At 39.2% G+C, this 18,542-nt stretch overlaps 1 protein-coding gene across 5 annotated transcripts in view; it reads right to left on the bottom strand.

The window, feature by feature from the left end:
- Window positions 1–18,542, bottom strand: part of TAB3 (TGF-beta activated kinase 1 (MAP3K7) binding protein 3) — a 59,671-nt gene that overhangs the window by 29,583 nt on the left and 11,546 nt on the right. For all 5 annotated transcript variants that reach the window (XR_006890297.1, XR_006890298.1, XM_046673169.1 and 2 more), the window contains exons 2-6: window positions 16,211–16,313; window positions 12,669–12,753; window positions 12,301–12,423; window positions 3,668–3,791; window positions 1,558–1,749 (exon numbers count right to left, since the gene is read on the bottom strand). Coding sequence is in view for 3 of the 5 variants with exons in the window: in XM_046673169.1 (XP_046529125.1) it covers window positions 1,558–1,659 (102 nt within the window). In the remaining 2 variants the exon portion in view is untranslated. The remainder of the gene's footprint in view (window positions 1–1,557; window positions 1,750–3,667; window positions 3,792–12,300; window positions 12,424–12,668; window positions 12,754–16,210; window positions 16,314–18,542) is intronic.

The raw sequence follows: 18,542 nt of genomic DNA, 5'->3' as shown, positions 1-18,542 counted from the left end.
ATCCTAAATCAAGGGATGACAGACCAGAGAGAGGCTTTAAGGCTTGTATATGAAATGCAAACTATTGAGTCTCATATTTTCATGCCAACAGAGAAACTTTCCAGAGCCAGTAGGTGGTAAGTCTTCCTACCAATAAACTCTATTAATGCCAAAGGGACAAAAAAAGTAAAAGACTTAGGACAATGTAAGTTATCAACAAATGTTCAGAGTTGAATTTAAAGTTCCATTCCTTCAGTTTACTAAGTGAGATGAAGACACTAAGCTATGAAAAAATACAGGTAATAAAGGGCTAAATAAAATTAAGTTAAAAATAAAACAAGGTTAGAGCTAGGTGCGGTCCTAAGATAGGTGTGGAAGGTGACTGCTAGGAAGTGGTTTTAACTAGAGGCCTCACTCATGTTTGGTTTCATGTCAGTGGGAAGTACCTTTGTTCTACCAGAGACCAAAATGGGGCTAAAATAAAGAGTGTAAATTCAGACTGGGAATGTGCGTTAGAAAAAACAAAAGCAAGCTATAGCACAAAACCCATAAGCCCAAAAGTCTAGACCTAGTAGAAGGGCTTGCAAATAAAGGAAGCAGCTCTGTTACCAGCACTGTTCAGTGAGTCTATTTCTGATTAACCTCAACTGTATATAGACTTAGGCTGTGTCCTGAGCCGCTCACGCTGCAGTAAGGTACAGTTTGCATATTGCGCCATAAGGCGGAGTTTGAACTGATCGTGTGTGCGAGAAGTCCAGTGGGCAGGACAGAAGTGCTGCTCCCAAAAGTCAACCAAATAGGGAAATGTTATAACCCCAAACCTACTGAGATCCTGTGAAGGATGATGCAAAACTCAACAGGGGGAGTGTTAGGCCTGTTTCTCTGTTGCCCCTTGACTGGGAAGACATGTTCTATCAGAGATGAAAGACTTATTTCAATAAAAGACAACAAGACAAAAAGAACATGATTAAACTAAAGAAAGTAGCCTTACACTTACAAATTAGGCATTAGTAAGCATTTACCAAGTAGAAAAACAATAAGAAGTGGACTTTACAAACTTTGAAAAATAGGTTCAAGAGAACATAGTCTAAGAAGTTATAATGATAAATTTGAGATTCAAAATTCAATTCTAAGGATTTGGGAACTGATGAGACAACCCAAAAAATTTAAGAAGGGAAATGTGAGGAGAACCTTTTTTTTTTTTTTTTTTTGCTGCATGCCTCTACTCTTTTCTCTAAATCAGTGGTTCTCAATGGGGGAGATTTTGCCTCCCATGGGACATTTGACAATGTCTGGAGACATTTTTGGTTGTCACAACTGCAAGGATATTATTGGCATCTAGAGGGTAGAGGCCAGGGATGCTGCGAAACATCCTATAATGCACAAGGCAGACTCCAACAACAAAGATTATCCAGCCCAAGATGTTGACAGTGCCAAGGTTGAGAAATCCTGCTCTAAATGCTGCCCCCGCACCACATATCTAAGAAAACTTAACTGAGTTCTAGTCAGCACGACACAAAGCCAGCTCTAATAAGGAAAACTGTAACTTAATATCACTATCAATGGTGGGCAATCTACCTGTAACATGCACTGAGACACCACACCCTCTGGAATCTCAGGGAAACGTTGTCGGAGGTCATGGAGAACCTGCATATCAAGCTGTGGACTGCTTTGCGCCATGCCAGAGCAAATGGTGGTCAAGTTTCTCTCAGGAAATGGATGCTAACCGGCCTTCCAATAGCAATGATCTTCCAACGCTACAATCATTTTCTATTAAAAGAAATTAAAGTATGGTTAAATTTAATTACATATTTCACTTTATTCAAACAGAAATCATCAATATATTAAAATGGAGAGAACTAAAATAAGTATATCTAATTCCAAAGTTGGAAAATTGACAAATTAAATGTAGCCAAAGCCCTTCTGATGTAATACAGCCAATCACTGGTTTAAAAAAAAGCCAAAAAAAAAATTCCCCAAAACTTCAGTTTCATTTTACTGTTTAAAAAAACACAAGCAGCTAGATTAAAAATAGAGTATTATTCTTTGGCCACCATATTTTTCTAGCCTTGAGAAATCCTCCTTGTGTATAATCATTCAGTTTCCCAAAGGCTATCACATCACTCCTCTAAAGCAGAGGAATCATTTTAATGTCTGAAATAATAAAATAAGGAAAGACTTGATAACAACACTGCAAGGCATACTTGTCCTCTTTGCCTTATATTCTCCCTATACTTTGAAGCCAAAAGGTTCAAATTTGAAGTCCAGGTAAAGGAAACCCAACGTCTAAATGAAACAACTGGGCAAAGAAAAATGAAAATGGAGAATCTTTTGTTTTCAAAGATGATGCTGGTAGCCTACTATCAGCCAGACCTGCCTAGCTAGGCCTTCGCCTAGTTCTGTGCGACTGGCACAGGTGCGAAGATGGTGGGATTGGCGGGGACAGTTTGATTAGAGGTAACTGACCTCAAATCTCACTGGCACTAGTCAAATTAAGCACCCATATAAATAAAGGCAACTACAGTCAAGTGCTGTCTAACAGCATTTCAGTCAACGCTAGACTGCATATACAAGGCTAGTCCCGTAAGATTAGTACCATATAGCCTAGGTGTATAGTAGGCTGTACCATCTACGTTTTGTAAGTACACTCTATGATGTTCGCACAACGAAAAAATCGCTTAACGACACATTTCTCGGAACAAATCCCCGTGATTAAGCAACACTTGACTGTAGTAAAGTAATAATGAAATGATAAATCAACTGGTAGCATCAAGGGACAATTAACTGATCCACTGTTTAACTTGTATTTCCCATTTTTAAAAGGGAAAAAACATACAGTGTATACCATACAATCTCGTAATATTTTTCCTGTGTTCACTCACTAGATAGTCAAATATTTTTAAGAATGAGAAGTAAACACCTGCATATTCATAGGATACACGGAAACCATGATTATAAGATACATGTCTAAACCACACACATATGAGAGTATCATCCCACACCAGATCTTTTATTTCTTGCAAATAGGCCCCAAAACTTAAATTACACCATTACTTGGGGCAATGTAGAGAACTATGGAGAATATTTTAAAAATAAAAAATGCTTAAGGAAAATATTGAATTACTTCTGCTGGTTTATAATTACATATGTAATTAAAAAATAAATATGTAATCTGAAATTTGACTTTCATTATAGGAAAGGAATTTCATTTTGCATGCAATCTGCTGACTTTTACTGGGCATCTAGCTCTCTCTCTTCTTTCTAAGCCAAGACTGTCAAGAGTTATGTAGGGGCCAGCCCCATGCCCAAGTGTTTAAGTTCAGCGTCCTCCACTTCAGTGGCCCGGGTTCACTTCCTGGGCATGGACCTATACCACTTGTCCACAGCCATGGTGTGGTGGCAACCCACATACAAAAATAGAGGAAGACTGGCACAGATGTTAGCTCAGGGCCAATCTTCCTCAGGGGGGAAAAAAAAAAAGGTGGGAGCTTGTTTGTTAGAATAACCTGGAAATCAGCTTGAAGAGGCTCCCGCTGGCTAAATCTCTGACAATTTGAGCACCAAAATAATTAAAAATAGTAATGAATTATAGGCCTGTAGAAAAGAGAAACCCATGAGTCCACATCAATAATAAGTAGACAGTTAAATACAAACATACATAGATGGAGAAGGGAGGGCTTTTGCTTACAGTGGAATCCAGCTGGTAAATGTGCAGAGAGTGTTGGAGCTGGAAAAATCATCATTTTGCAGCCATCACAGTACAGACTACTTCAAGCAAGAATCATCAAAGGATGCTAAATCTAGGGGGAAATCTGGATAAAGAGTAGGATATATTAATAAAGTGTTTCCCCAAAGAATTGCTTATTAGTTGCAAGGGGGAAAAATTTAACTATAGAGTGGATATAGCCAACAGTCTCTTGACTAGGTAATCAAAACATCACCAATGAGGGACAGATGCACAGCATACACCTCCTGATGTGATACCCTGAGAAGAATATATCATTATATGGTATTCCAGCCAGAAATGCATAACCTGAAACTACTCATGAAAACAGATAAATCCAAAATGAGAAATGTTCTATTATTAAAAAAAAGCAGGGAGGGGGCCGGCCCTGTGGCCGAGTGATTAAGTTCGCACGCTCCAGGGTTTTGCCAGTTTGGATCCTGGGCACCGACGTGGCACCGCTCATCAGGCCATGTTGAGGCGGCGTCCCACATGCCACCAACTAGAAGGACCCACAACTAAAATATACAACTATGTACTGGGGGGATTTGGGGAGAAAAAGCAATTAAAAAGAAAAAAAGATTGGCAACAGTTGTTAGCTCAGACGCCAATCTTTAAAAAAAAAAAAAAAGCAGGGAGTAGGGTAGTGAGAACGTCATCTTAAAATTGCCAATGTCGGGGCCGGCCCAGTGGTGCAGCGGTTAAGTTCGCACGTTTCACTTCTCGGCAGCCCAGGGTTTGCTGGTTCAGATCCCAGGTGCAGACATGGCACTGTTTGGCTAAAGCCATGCTGTGGTAGGCATCCCATGTATAAAGCAGAGGAAGATGGGCATGGATGTTAGCTTAGGGCCAGTCTTCCTCAGCAAAAAGAGGAGGATTGGCAGCAGATGTTAGCTCAGGGCTAATCTTCCTCAAAAAAAAAAAAAAACAAAACCACAAATTGCCAACGTCATACAAGGCAAAGGCTAGAAAAATATTACAGATTAAAGAAGACACAGCCATAACAACTAAATCCTAGACTGGATCCTATACTAAATGAAGAAAATATTTAAAAAAATAAATGGATCAACTGATAAAATTGAAATGTGGATGATAGATTAGGAAAAGTATTCTACCAATGTTAAATTTATTGAATCTACTAAGTTTACTGACTTGATAACTGCTGTAGTTATATATGAAAATATCCCTATTTTCAGGAATTAAGCAATGAAGCATTTAGGGGTAAAGGGCATGACATATGCAACTTACTCTCAAATTGTTCAGGAAAAAATACATATCCTATATATGTGTGTATGCACACATGCACACAGAGGGAAGGAACAAATTACAAAGCAAAAAGGGAGAAATGTTAACAACAGGTGAATCTGGTTAAAAGGTATACCATGTTCTTTGTACTATTTTTATTCTTGCAACTTCTGTAAGTTTGGAATTATTTCCAAATAAAAAGTCAAAACAAAATAAAACCAAACAGAAAGCCTGCAATTCTGTTAGGGGCTATGCATTGTTCACCACTGCATTTGCACCTAGTACCTGTTCAAGTGTTTGTTAAATGATGAAGAATTAAGTTTACTATACTAAACCAATCTAGCTAGTAAGACAGAGAAATATATATATGAACCTTTAGATGAACCTTGCCCCCCTCCTCCTGCACAAACTCCCAATAAAAATTTGGGGGTATCAGAGATCACCTATGTAGAGTGATTTGTGAATGCTTATAAAAAAAGGAAAATAGGGTTAGGCCACTGAATCAATGAGAATATTTTTACAGTTTGCCCCTTTTAAAATACCCCAAATCCAAAATGCTAAGAGATTCTACCAGATTAACAATCTAGGCTTTAATTTAAAATGCAAACTATTTCAAAGTCCTTAATGTTAATTTTTTTCTCAAACAAGGTTTGAATTATCCACCCTTTTGATCAAAGCAAACATTACCTGCCATTTTCACAGTAAGGCAATCCATAATTTGCACTAGCCACTGGAGTCCTAACTAGATGAGCAACCTTGCTAAGTCACTGAAGCTCTAAGGCAGCGCTGTCCAATAAAAATATAATGTAAATCATTTTAAATGTTCTAGTAGCCACATTAAGAAAGTAAAAAGAAACAGGTAAAATTAATTTTAATCTCATTTAAACCAATATATCAAAAATACTGTTTACTGCTTTAACATAAAATCAATATAAAAATCATTGATAAGCTATTTTACATACGTTTTTCAAAATAAGTCCTTGAAATCCAGTGTGTATTTCACACTTACAGCACATCTCAATTCGGACTGACCACATCTCAAGTGCTAAGCAGCCACCAGTAGTTAGTCACAGCTACCTTATCGGACAGCACAGCTTTAAGACTTCAGGATTTTCATTTAAATGACAGGCTAAGACCTAGAACTCTTAGATTCCAATTCAGCATGTCCTTTAAGGGTATACAACTGACTAGGCACAGACCAGGTATTTATTGAATATTTGTTAGGTGAAATGAAAAAAAAACGGAATTCACTGAATTTAATGATAGGAATGACCTTAGGTAATCAACTCTGCTTGTGTCTACAGAAATAACAGCTTTCCTACCAGGAATGATTCCTCAATATTTGAGGGGCTAACCACATTCCGAATACTTGATGACTATTTAATCATTGTCAGTAAAGAGATTCTGAAACACGCAAAGGCTTAACTTGAGCTTTCCTAGTGGCTTCAAAGAACAGTTTTATTCATTCTCAATCCTAATGTCAAGTCTTTAAAATATAAGGGCAATACAATTGCCTTTTTATGAGAAGAAAGAAAAGGCAACAAGGGTCAACAAGAACAAAGAGGTTTCAGGCGTCAAGAGCTTGGGCTCCGTGTATTTCAAAGCTCCTAGGAGCTGCTAGCTCTCAGCTTTGTCAGCCATCAGAACCTCAGATGCTACCAAGGCCAAAGGTACCATTAATTTTATCACTATTATCGTCAGCTATCACTTACTAAACAACTACGCCCTGAAAGGTAGCTATTATCATCTCCACTTTACAAATAAGAAAAGAAACTCAGAGAATGGGCATATGGCAGAAACATGACTCAAACACAAGCCTGCCTTCTCCAAAATCTCTGTTCTTTCCACTATGTCATTGGTAGGAATCAAGGACGTTCCCAGCAGAGCGATGATGAGTGCCCTTCTTTGACTGGCTGGGAAAAAAAGAAGCAAACCCTCATCAGTTTTATCATCCAAATAGGAGCTTACAGGCATTTGCAAGGTGGAGGGCTGAGAGGGGAGGAAAGAATCCTTGTACAAACAAGCTGTTTTAGGACACACAAGAGGCAGAGCTAAAGGGAAGAAGTTGCCTTTAAAAAAAAAAAATGGTTACAAATACTTGCCTTTGAAAAAACATATTAGAAAGCATCTTTAAAATTGAAGCCAACAACTTACACGCCCACAAAGATGGCTATCGTCTGAAAAAATGATTAATAGTAGACCTACTTTTTGAGTAGGAATCTAAACTGATAAAAATGTATTCTCTTTAAGGGCTTATGTATGTAATCTTAATAGTGGTTAGCACTCTGTCCTGTACAAACATTCGCTCACACAAGCATTAACAGACATGGATAATCATTAAGTATTTCAAAATAAATAACACTCTCAAATAAACTTAGTAATTTCTTGATGATTATTAAAATGTTAATATACTTCTTTTAAAAAAGCAATTTCCTGGGCCGGCCTGGGCACAGTGGTTAAGTGCACACCTTCTGCTTTGGCGGCCCGGGGTTTGCTGGTTTGGATCCCGGGTGCAGACACGGCACTGCTTGTCAAGCCATGCTGTGGCAGGCGTCCCACATATAAAGTAGAGGAAGATGGACACGGATGTTAGCTCAGGGCCAGGCTTCCTCAGCAAAAAAGAGGAGAACTGGTGGCAGATGTTAGCTCAAGGCTAATCTTCCTCAAAAAAAAAAAAGCAATTTCCTTTCTGCCCACTGGGAGGTTAAGCCAATAGATAGTTAACAAACAGAATATATTCCAGCCAATAAGATGGGCCTGTTTCCTTAAAAAGCACTTAAAGTTTTACACTAAAGTACTACACTGTATTTTTGTATTTAATTAATCCCATAGAATACAACTACAATGGAACATTGGCATATAGTATATTACAGATTTGGATATGGTGCAGATCAAAACATACAATCTATTCCAGTCCATATATATCAATGAATACAACAACTATGCAAAAACATATGGACTTTGTTTCTTAACAACTTTATAATAAAGTGATGGGTGATGATTTGACACCTTAAAACTAGGCAGAGGACTCAAGCAGTATCTGAACTGTCCTGGCTAGGCCAGGACGTGACCCCACTCCTGGAACACCCTTGAAACACCTCCAGTAAAGCACAGATGGCCACAGCTGTGGAATGTGGAGCTACGTAGGCGGTGACCCTAGATCAAGAAAGCAGAGATATCGAAGGCCTAAATCCTCTGATCGTCACCCAGTCCCGAAGCCACATAAACCAGGAGGCTGCAGGGTGGAGCCTTTACCGCCTCGCAGCCTTGCAGGGACTCCTGTAACTTCTGAAGCAGGAGGAGAATGGGGGGCCAGGATGGTACGCTTAGCAGGAGAACCACTCTGAGGCTTCCTCCAGGGGGGCAGCTACCCACCTCGTTCAGAAGTGCCAGCACCACAAGGCCCAGTGGGCTGTGTCCCTCAGAAAGCAAGTGCTGGGATTTCTCCCACAGAATTCCTGCTCCCAATCAGAGAGGCAGGTCCCCCAGAGCTCTGCTCTGATGCCGCCATTCTCCACACTCTAGAAAATGACCTCGACACCGAGTGCTTTGTTTCCACAGACTTTTCCAAGCTCAGCAAACGTGCAGGGCAGTGTTGCTGTGGCCGTGACTGTTTACCTCTGCCAGAATTTTAGTTCACTTCCTAAAATAATCATATCACAGGTTACAAACCAATGGTCTGTGGGCCGCATCCAGTTCATTGATCTGCTTGGTTTGGCTCTGGCAGTGTAAAAAAAAAAAAAAAATTGAGCCACACTTTAAAATAGGGAAATTTTACATAAAACTGTGGATATCTAGCTTTTCTCTGAAAAAATCAGAAGAGCTAGCAACAGTAGGCAACAATTGGCTAAAGCTGAGGCGTTGCTCCCATTTAGAAAGGACACATACTCTCCAGCCTGCCTAGTTCCTACACTCCCTAGGGTGTCCCACATACTCAGGCCAGCCTTGCTTCACTCACTGATATACTTGCTGGGTCTGTGACACCTGAAATGTGTTCGACAGTGAGGTTTAAAGATAATACTCTATCAGTCTAGTCTAGTGTGTCTCAACAGTATGCTACTGATGTGGTAATCTGGGCACAATAATTCTTCATAATGCGAGCCTGTTGTGTGTGTTGCAAGGTGCTTAGCATCCTGGCCCCTCCTGTAAAATCCCAGCAGCCCCCCCAAGTGGCCCCTGGACAGGCAACAGGATCTCGGGCTGACAACCACTACTAGCATGTTGTTTGGTGAGGCGAGCATTTCCCAAGTTTGAAGAAAAGTTAGCATCGTCCTGAGAGGACTTTTAAGATTAAAAATAAAGGAATCATTCATTTTTCTGACTGGTCTTGTCCAAGTAATAACGGTTGAACAAAAACACGTATACTAGTACAAAGCTTTGGAACATTCATCCATCTTCTTGCTGTTTTAGAGGTTTTAATTTTAGATAGTATTTCTTGAGCCATATCTATGTCCCAGGCGCTGTGCTAAGTGCTTTATCTCATTTAATCTCTGCTATCATCCATGGGAGACAGAATAACATCATCCACATTTTACAAATGAGGAAATGTGAGGCTCAGAAAGGGCAAATAATTTGCCTGTGGTCACACAGTTAACAAGCAGCAAAGCTAGGATACAAACTTGAAGGCTATGCTTTAACCATTATTCTCCTGTACTGTTGGCCACATGGTAAGACTTTGATGATATCATAACTCTTAAAGACAGTGTAAAGTTTAAACCAAAACCTGCTTTTAAAACAAGAATTTTTGTACCAGGTTGTGAATTCTTCAAGGTAAACAGCAACAAAAAGTGGCTGACATTGGGGCATAACAAATGGTCTTTTACTGGCAGAGGTAAGGGTCCTAATTTCAGGATTTTGCACATTTATATGCAAAGGTGCTACCAAAATAACAACAGAGAGATAGGAATATGGTGATTATTATTTCCCTTAAACGAGCCTTCCAAATAATTTCTCAGACAATTGTCCTATATGATTTTCCCTACAGTGGAAACCATTTTGAAATAGTTACATATTAACGACATCTATCTCATACTGTTATATTCTCAAAAGAGATATACTATGGATCAAAATAATATTCATATTAAAAGAATCATCAAAAGCATTTTCGTTTGTCTGTTTGTTTTGTTTTGTTTTGTTTTGTTTGAGGAAGATTAGCCCTGAGCTAACTACTGCCAGTCCTCCTCTTTTTGCTGAGGAAGCCTGGCCCTGAGCTAACATCCATGCCCATCTTCCTCTACTTTATATGTGGGACGCCTACCACAGCATGGTGTGCCAAGCAGTGCCATGTCCGCACCCGGGATCTGAACCAGTGAACCCCGGGCCACCAAGAAGCGGAATGTGCAAACTTAACCGCTGTGCCACCGGGCCAGCCCCATCATCAAAAGCATTTTCACATTAAACGTAGCCCCCCAGAAACAAATAGAAACATATTCAGATTAAATTTAAGCTTAACATCCTCCCCCTAAGTGACTATCTGTTTGCCAGCTGTCACCTATGCAGGACATATCATACAGGCCACCCCCTGCCTTCCTCCACTAACCTGTCCAACAAAAACAAAAATAAAGGTACTTGGCATCTCCTCCCAGTTCCGAGGTCAGTAACAAAGAGGTAAGATATTAAAAAATAAACAAAGTTTAATGACCTTCTATAATGGTGTATGAAAAAGAAATGCAAAAGCCTTCATTCTTATTTACTAGAAATATTTTGTTCAATTAAGAATATTGAATTGGTGGTTGGGAAAAAATGGTATCTAGGTTAGAGAAATCAAAGATTTCCTTTATAAAGTGACTAAAAATATCTCAAGAACATTCTGGAAAAGGCAAAACTATAGAGAAAGTAAAAAGATCACTGGTTACCAGGGGTTTGTGGGGAGGAAGAGAGGGTTCATGGGTGAAGCATAGGAGATGCTTAGGGCGGTGAAATTATTCTGTATGATATTGTAACGGTAGATACATGACATTATGCGCTTGTCAAAACCCATGGAACTTTATAAGACAAAGAGCAAACCTTAAAGCATGCAAATTTTAAAAAGCCTTTTAGGAGGTCAGGGGAATCCCAGGAAGGAATGGAGACCGTATGACAGCATCTAACTGTATTATAAATGTATGAAACAGTACCACTGCAGGGGATGAGGGAGGAAAATGCTGATCTAAATAACTTTAGAAATGAGCGGAATCTATAAGACTAAAAGCAGAGGGAACTGTACATAAGCACTGTACTCTAGTAACAACCTACAGAAATGATCCCTGAAAGTACAGTCTATAAGCATTGTACTCTACTTGATAAAACTGTTTCCCACGGGGGTACAGGTTGACAATTCTGATACATATCTATACACGTATACTAGGGCTGAACAATTAAGAAAATGAATGGTGAATGGTAGGAGCCAGGTTTCTCACTGTTATAGTGGAAGGTTACAGACAAGCAAGGGGAGAAGGCTAGAATGATAATGGATTAGAGTTGGAGATATCAGTATGATCTCATGTTTAGCTTAATATTGATACAGACAGATATACAGAAATGGGATACACAGAAATATTTATGGATGTGCATAAATATACAGATAGTATATACACGGGATTTCAGCTAAGAGGGCCTAGAGGCAACGATATCCCAGTAGCAACAAGCACACCTAGCACCCAGATCTTGATTTCCAATAGCACTCTCTAATAAAAGGAACCAGGGATTTGTAGAGAAATTGCTGATTCTAGAACTAGGACGGGGATATACAGGATGAGCCTGGAGTATCTTGTAGTGCCAGAAAGTAAGGATGTGCTCAAAAGAAGAACCCTATTACAATAGGGGCATGTCTAAGTGACACAGGAACCAACAGAAAGAGCTCCCAATGGCCAAAGCTGGAAAAATTTGAGCCAAAAAATAAATAAAGTAATATTGGATTATGACCCAAAGGATAAAATAAATATCCATGAGCCCATACTAATATAAAGAAATAACTGAATGAATGAATAAATAAATAAATGAGGGAGAAGAGACAATCTCCCACACAGAAGAATTCCCCTTCAGGAAATGGAGCATAACTCCCACTCCTTAAGTGTGGACTACACATAGTGACTTCTTTCCAAACAGCACAGTACAAAAAGGGGTTTTTTAAAAAAAAGGAGTAACTGTACTCTTACAGGTAGAGAAACCTGACAAACACCTTCTCAGCCAGGTGACCAAAGTCAACATTCACAGTGATAAATCATGTTGACGGTATATACTCTTGATACAATGTGATGAGAATGTGAGAATGGCAGTTTACCGGTAGTCATCCTCCCAAAAACCCATAACCCCAGTGTAACCGTGAGAAAAACATCGGACAAATCCCAACTGAGGGGCATTCTACAAAATACCTGATCAGGTCTCCTCAAAACTGACAAGGTCATCAAAACAAGGAAAGTCTGAGAATCTGTCACAGCCAAGAAGAACCTAAGGAGACATGATGACTAAACGTAACATGGTATCCTGGTGGGATCCTGAAAAAGAAAAAATACATTAGGTAAAAACTAAGGAAATCTGAATAGAGTACAGACTTTAGTTAGTGACAATGTTTTAATACTGGTTAGTTAATTGTAACAAATGTACTATGCTAATGAAAGCTGTTAATAATAGAGGAAACTTGGTGCAGCGTAGATGGGAACTCTATTATCTTCTCAGTTTTTCTGTAAAATTAAAACTGTTCCAAAAAATAAAGTATATTTAAAAGTTTTCTTTTAATTACCTCAAGATGGTTTATGAGCCCTGGCACAGGAGTCTTATACACATCTCCAGCTCTGAAAGCACCTTCTTTTCAGTAGTCTGGAAATCTAACAAAATGAGATAGTTATCCTTTTGTTAACTTCTCAACTCAATACGGAAAAATGACAAAAACTCATAGACTTCTGGTGCCTTAAAGTAACAGCAGACAGGATGCTAGACCATACTTTTAGGTCAGGTGGTTCTTTCCCAAGTATCATCATAAGCTGAATTTCCTTCTTTTCCTTTAGGTCACAAATATCTTTCACAGTAATTAAATTCTACATTATCCCACAGAAGAGAGCAGCAGTTCAAAGAGACAAAAAGATAGGCCATGGCTTGTTTTCTTAAGGCTTCTGTAGCACACCTGGTTGTGACTTACTATCCTGAGACCCCATTCTACTTAGAGAAGAAAGGATGAAGCCTGGGCCTAGGAAGCATATATAAAATTTCAATTGCATAGCCAAAATAGTATATAACTTTAAAAAAATGCTATTATATAACCCATTTCTGTTCCATGAAGAGCAATTTATCTAAAGAATAGTAGCCTTAATAGCTTATTTTGACAGATGAGCGTTCTCTCTCCCCATCATTTAGAAATTATCTTCATTCTCAGTAAACCTAGTCATTCAATGTTAACTTTATCATTTTAGGGCAAATATTGGCTTATATCAAAGCTATCATGCATATAACTTTCTAATTAATCTCCTGACTCAACCTCATTTTATAACCACAATAGAACTAAAATGACACACCCTATTTATATACTGTATATTTTCAGTGCTTTATCATACTTTTTATTTTTTAATTTCTCACTTTATCTTAAACATTACACAAAAAATAAACTTTAAGTATGAGCAAGAAGTACCGTGCACCTACATGAATGCTGTTTTCTACCCCGTGTAATCTTTTTCTAATCTCTGATACGACAATGCAAAATCTACCCCACATTCATATTAACCTTCTCCCATCAACTTGACTCAGCACAACTTTCTCCCCTTCCTAAACGCCTACAGAAGTCACTGTGTGTTTATTACTACTTTCAGCACTTGAAATGTTTATTAACTTTTTCTTCCCCTCTAGGTTTTATCACCATAAATCTTGAGAACGAAAACCAAACATGCTCTTTGAACTATAGTGCCTTGTGCACACTAAATACTTAGTATAAATGACAAAATATAGGACTTTAAAATAATTGGAAATCTAACTTGCTCTGGCTGAGGTGTTCCAAGGTCTTTGTTGGGACAACTCTTATTTGACTTATTTAAATATGACATTATTTAAAAAGAAAGACAGGACAACCTACTGGTAACATATGCCAGACACAGATCATCTCCACATTTTATTACTTAAGGAGATTACTTAGAACAGTGTTTTTCAAATGGTGGGTTGTGACCTATTAGTGAATTGTATAATAAATTTACTGGGTGATAACAAGTATTTAAGAAAAAAAAAGAAGGAAAGAAACATAACAGAAAATATCAGAGTGCTTCACACATTGTATGGTAACATTATTTCAAAAAACTTCTTTGAGGTATGTGTTTATGTGCAAGATGATGATTAAAATGTATTTCTTACTGTGGGTTGCTCTGAGAAATACTGACAGAATATGGTGAGGTGCTCTAGGTTATACAAGAAAAATATCTGCTACCTTTCCTTTTTATCTGAATAGATGGCAGCATTCTAATTAACAAAGTGGAGTTATCTGAGAAACATCTGGATATGAAAGCTGAAACAACTTAACCCTTTATGTTATCAATTTTTGTGTGACTGTATTTTCCTCAAATGCAGCCTTGATGTCTTTTCTGCAGCTCCCTCACACACACTATTTAACCTTCTAAAAGATTAAAACGAAAAAAAAAAGAGTAACCAGTCTCATTAACTCAGAAATTCAAGACCACAAACTGTTGGAATTTCATACTGGAAGAGTTTGAAAGATTAACAAAAATGCCATTCATAATCACTTCTTTAACAACGTCTAACCTGACAATACTCCTGACTCCACGGCTCACTCATTTAATAAAATCTGAGCACTCAGCTTGGAGATACAGGAGGCCCATGCCTCGAAGCGAGAGAGACACACTGATAGTTCTAATAGAGTGGGATTAAGTCCTATAAGTTGTGAGAAAAAGAAACAATTAAGGACAAGGAAAAGTAGCACCAAGGAAAGCTTCACAGAAGAGAGAACATTTAAGCTGGGTTGCAAAGAAGCACAGGATTTTTAAAAATAAAAACAATAGAATTATAAAGCTGGAAGGAACTCTACACATCATCTACCCGAGTCGTTCTCAGCTGGGGGCAATTCTGCCCCGCAAGGTAAATTGGGCAATGTTTGGAGACATTTTTGGCCGTCATACTGGGGAGGGGTGCTATTGGCATTTGGCAGGCAAAGGCCAGGGACACTACTAAACATCCTAAGTACACAGGACAGCCCCTGACAACAATTATCTGGCCCAAAGTGTCAATAGTGCCGAAGGTGAGGAACCCTGAACCCAACGTCAGTACAATCCCCTTGTTTTACATGAGATAACCAAAGGCTAGATGGATTTAAAAACTTGCTAAAAAGCTAAGATTATAAAACAGGCCTCATAACATCTTGTCCAGTGTTTAATTCACAACACACACCCACGTATGTTATTACACTACGAAACAGATGTTAAAGAGTGGGAACATTTTTATAAGGTGGAAAAACAAACTATCTAGAAACCAAAGCTGACACTGCTATATAGTCTTTCTTGATATAGATCTACCACCGGCTCAAAGCAAGAATTATATTGTGGGGGGCCAGCCCCACGGCCGAGTGGTTAAGTTCGTGCGCTCTGCTTCGGTGTCCGAGGGTTTCATCAGTTTGGATCCTGGGTGCAGACACAGCACCACTCATCAGGCCATGCTGAGGCCGCATCCCACATGCCACAACTAGAAGGACCCACAACTAAAAATATACAACTATGTACCGGGGGGCTTTGGGGAGAAAAAGGAAAAATAAAATCTTAAAAAAAAAAGAACTATACTGTAATAACACTTTAAAAATTATATCCTTATTCATTAATACTAGATCTATCATCTATACAACTGAGGTACTGATATAGATCTGAGATTAAGAAAAATTACAATAAAAACTAGAAAGCTGGAAGATCAGCACATGCACACACACCTAGTACTCCTTGGAGCAGGTCTTTCAAGCTCCAGCAGCTTCAGGTACTGCGTGTCTAGGTTCTGAGTGGGATGAGCCCCTTTGATTTCAAATCAACTGCTAAATTACCCTTTCGTCTGCTGGTGAGGTTTCTAGTAGCAAATAAATTGTACAAAGAATTTGCTTAGGGTCCTGACTTGGGGCCTAAATCTAAACATGAAATCACCTGGACATTTTTATTTTTTTCATCCTTGCTCTTAAATGCACAAAAGGGATGAGGATGAGGGGATGGGTTAAACAAACATGTGAAGAGCAATACAGATTAGTTTTCAAAAAAGTTTTTTGCTCTAATATGGCTACAAGAATACAGAGACACACAGATATACACTCCTTACCTCTAATTTTTCAATTGGTGAAACTTCAACTAAGATACCTTGTCCAGTTTGACATGCAACAAGTCACGGTGAAAATCTTGAAGAAAAGGCTGAAGACGCTGTCCTAAAAAAATGAAAGGCCAAAGAGGTAAGATTCAAACTGTGAAAGGTTTAAAGAAGACAGCACAAGCAAGTGATACAGTATATGAATGAAAGGTCAGGAAAAAGAAAGCAGCCATCTGTATACCTTTACTAACTGAAATTTTAGTGAATAAGATTTACATTCCATAGATACTAAAAGAAAGTTCAGGGGCTGGCCCCATGGCCTAGTGGTTAAGTTTGGTGCACTCCACTGGGGTGGCCTGGGTTCAGTTCCTGGGCATGGACCTACACCACTCGTCAGCCATACTGTGGCAGCAACTCACATACAAAATAGAGGAAGATTGGCACAGATGTTAGCTCAGGGTCAATCTTCCTCAAGCAAAAAGGAGAAGATTGGCAACAGAAGTTAGCTCAGGGCCAATCTTCCTCAGCAAAAAAGAAGAAAAGAAAAGAAAGTTTACCTGACTGCCTGAGTCACCCTGCTACCCTTTTCCAGTCACCTCTAGTGGCTAAGGCAGAGCTGGCAAAGCAGAGGGGACAGCCAAAGCTTTTCTGAGGTTTTGGCTTCAGAGAAAGCTGGCAAGAGGAATCTTAGTTGCATTCCTGGCAAACCATCAGGGGTCCCTGCAGCTCCCTATAATAAGTACATTAAACTATTGTATTAAATAAGTTATTAAATTGTAATGAGTTTGACTACAAAATTGTGCTGAGGGCCTTTAAGGGCCAGAGGTCTTTTTTTGGGGGAGGAAGATTAGCCCTGAGCTAACTGCCACCAATCCTCCTCTTTTTGCTGAGGGAGACTGCCCCTGAGCTAACATCCGTGCCCATCTTCCTCTACTTTATATGTGGGATGCCTGCCACAGCATGGCGTGCCAAGCGGCGCCATGTCCACACCCAGGATCCGAACTGGTGAACTCCAGGCCACCGAGAAGCGGAACATGCGCACTTAACTTTTGTGCCACTGGGCCAGCCCTGAGGGCCAGAGGTCTTTAAATTTAAACAACTCCATACTGAGTCTGATTTATTCTCTGGTAAAGAAGCGGAATTTTTAAAACTTCCACACCCCAAGTGAGCACCATACCCTCACTGCAAGGCCCAACAGCGAAAGGGGCTGACGGTTTTTTCTTTGTCCCCTCACTACCCCTTCTCAGTAGAATCAGAACTGCTCACTCAGGACCGGGAGGCCCTCGACAAGCCAAGCCATGAAATCACTAGTCTACCATTCAAGAGTAACTTTAACTTCCTCAAGAAGGGACAACAGTACTTATCAGAAGCCTTAGTGAATTAAAAAAGAGTCTGAGCTAAAGAAGAAAGCAGACTCTTGGTTCCTCACTAGGGGACCTTAACAACTCAAGAACTCATTAGTAGATATTTCAGGTTAACCAAATAGCCCTAGTGAATGAGGAAAAAGTTCTTCCATAAAGAAAAATTTCAGCTAATCATTGCAGAACTGATCAAATTAGAACAATCACAATTTTGCACCTTTCAATTAAATAGCTAATCCATGCAATGACAGTCGATGGACGGTAAAAGCATTAGGTGAAAAGTGGACCTTCATGAAGGGATCAAGCTGTCACCACCTGAATCCTCTGATGAATCAAACAAACCGACTATAAAAAAATCATTTTAGACAATTGGAAAAACTTGAACATGGACTAAGTATCATATATGTTACCAAGGAACCATTATCAGGTGTGTTGTATATAACAATGCATTGCAGTTATGTAAGAAAATGTCTTGTTTTATAGACATTATTTAGAGATTAAATGTCTTTGATAGGCTATAAATTCTCAGCAGAAAAAAGGGTTGGGGGAAGATGAAACAAGTATGGTGAAACGCTGATGACTGCAGCATCAGAGGTTCACTGAACTTGTTATTCATGTACACTCGGAAATGTTCAAAATAAGAACAATCGGGCCAGCCCCATTGACCTAGTGGTTAAGTTTGACGTGCTGTGCCTTGGCAGCCTCGGTTCAGTTCCCAGGACTGGACCTACACTGCTGTTAGAGGCCATGCTGTGCTGGCAGCCCACACACAAAAAATAGAGGAAGACCGTCACGGATGTCACCTCAGGGCAAATCCTTATACCCCCACCAAAGCAATCTTGAGAAAGAAGAACTAAACTGGAAGCATCATGCTCCCTGATTTCAAACTTTATTACAAAACTAATTAAAACAGCATGGTATTGGCATAAAAACAGACACATAAATCAGTGGAACAGACAGCCCAAAAATAAACCTACACATGTGAT

Source organism: Equus quagga, chromosome 10, assembly GCF_021613505.1.
Source record: "Equus quagga isolate Etosha38 chromosome 10, UCLA_HA_Equagga_1.0, whole genome shotgun sequence".
NCBI classification, from domain to species: domain Eukaryota; kingdom Metazoa; phylum Chordata; class Mammalia; order Perissodactyla; family Equidae; genus Equus; species Equus quagga.
The sequence above is the reverse complement of the archived record's forward strand: the minus strand, read 5'-3'. Positions and strand labels throughout refer to the sequence as shown.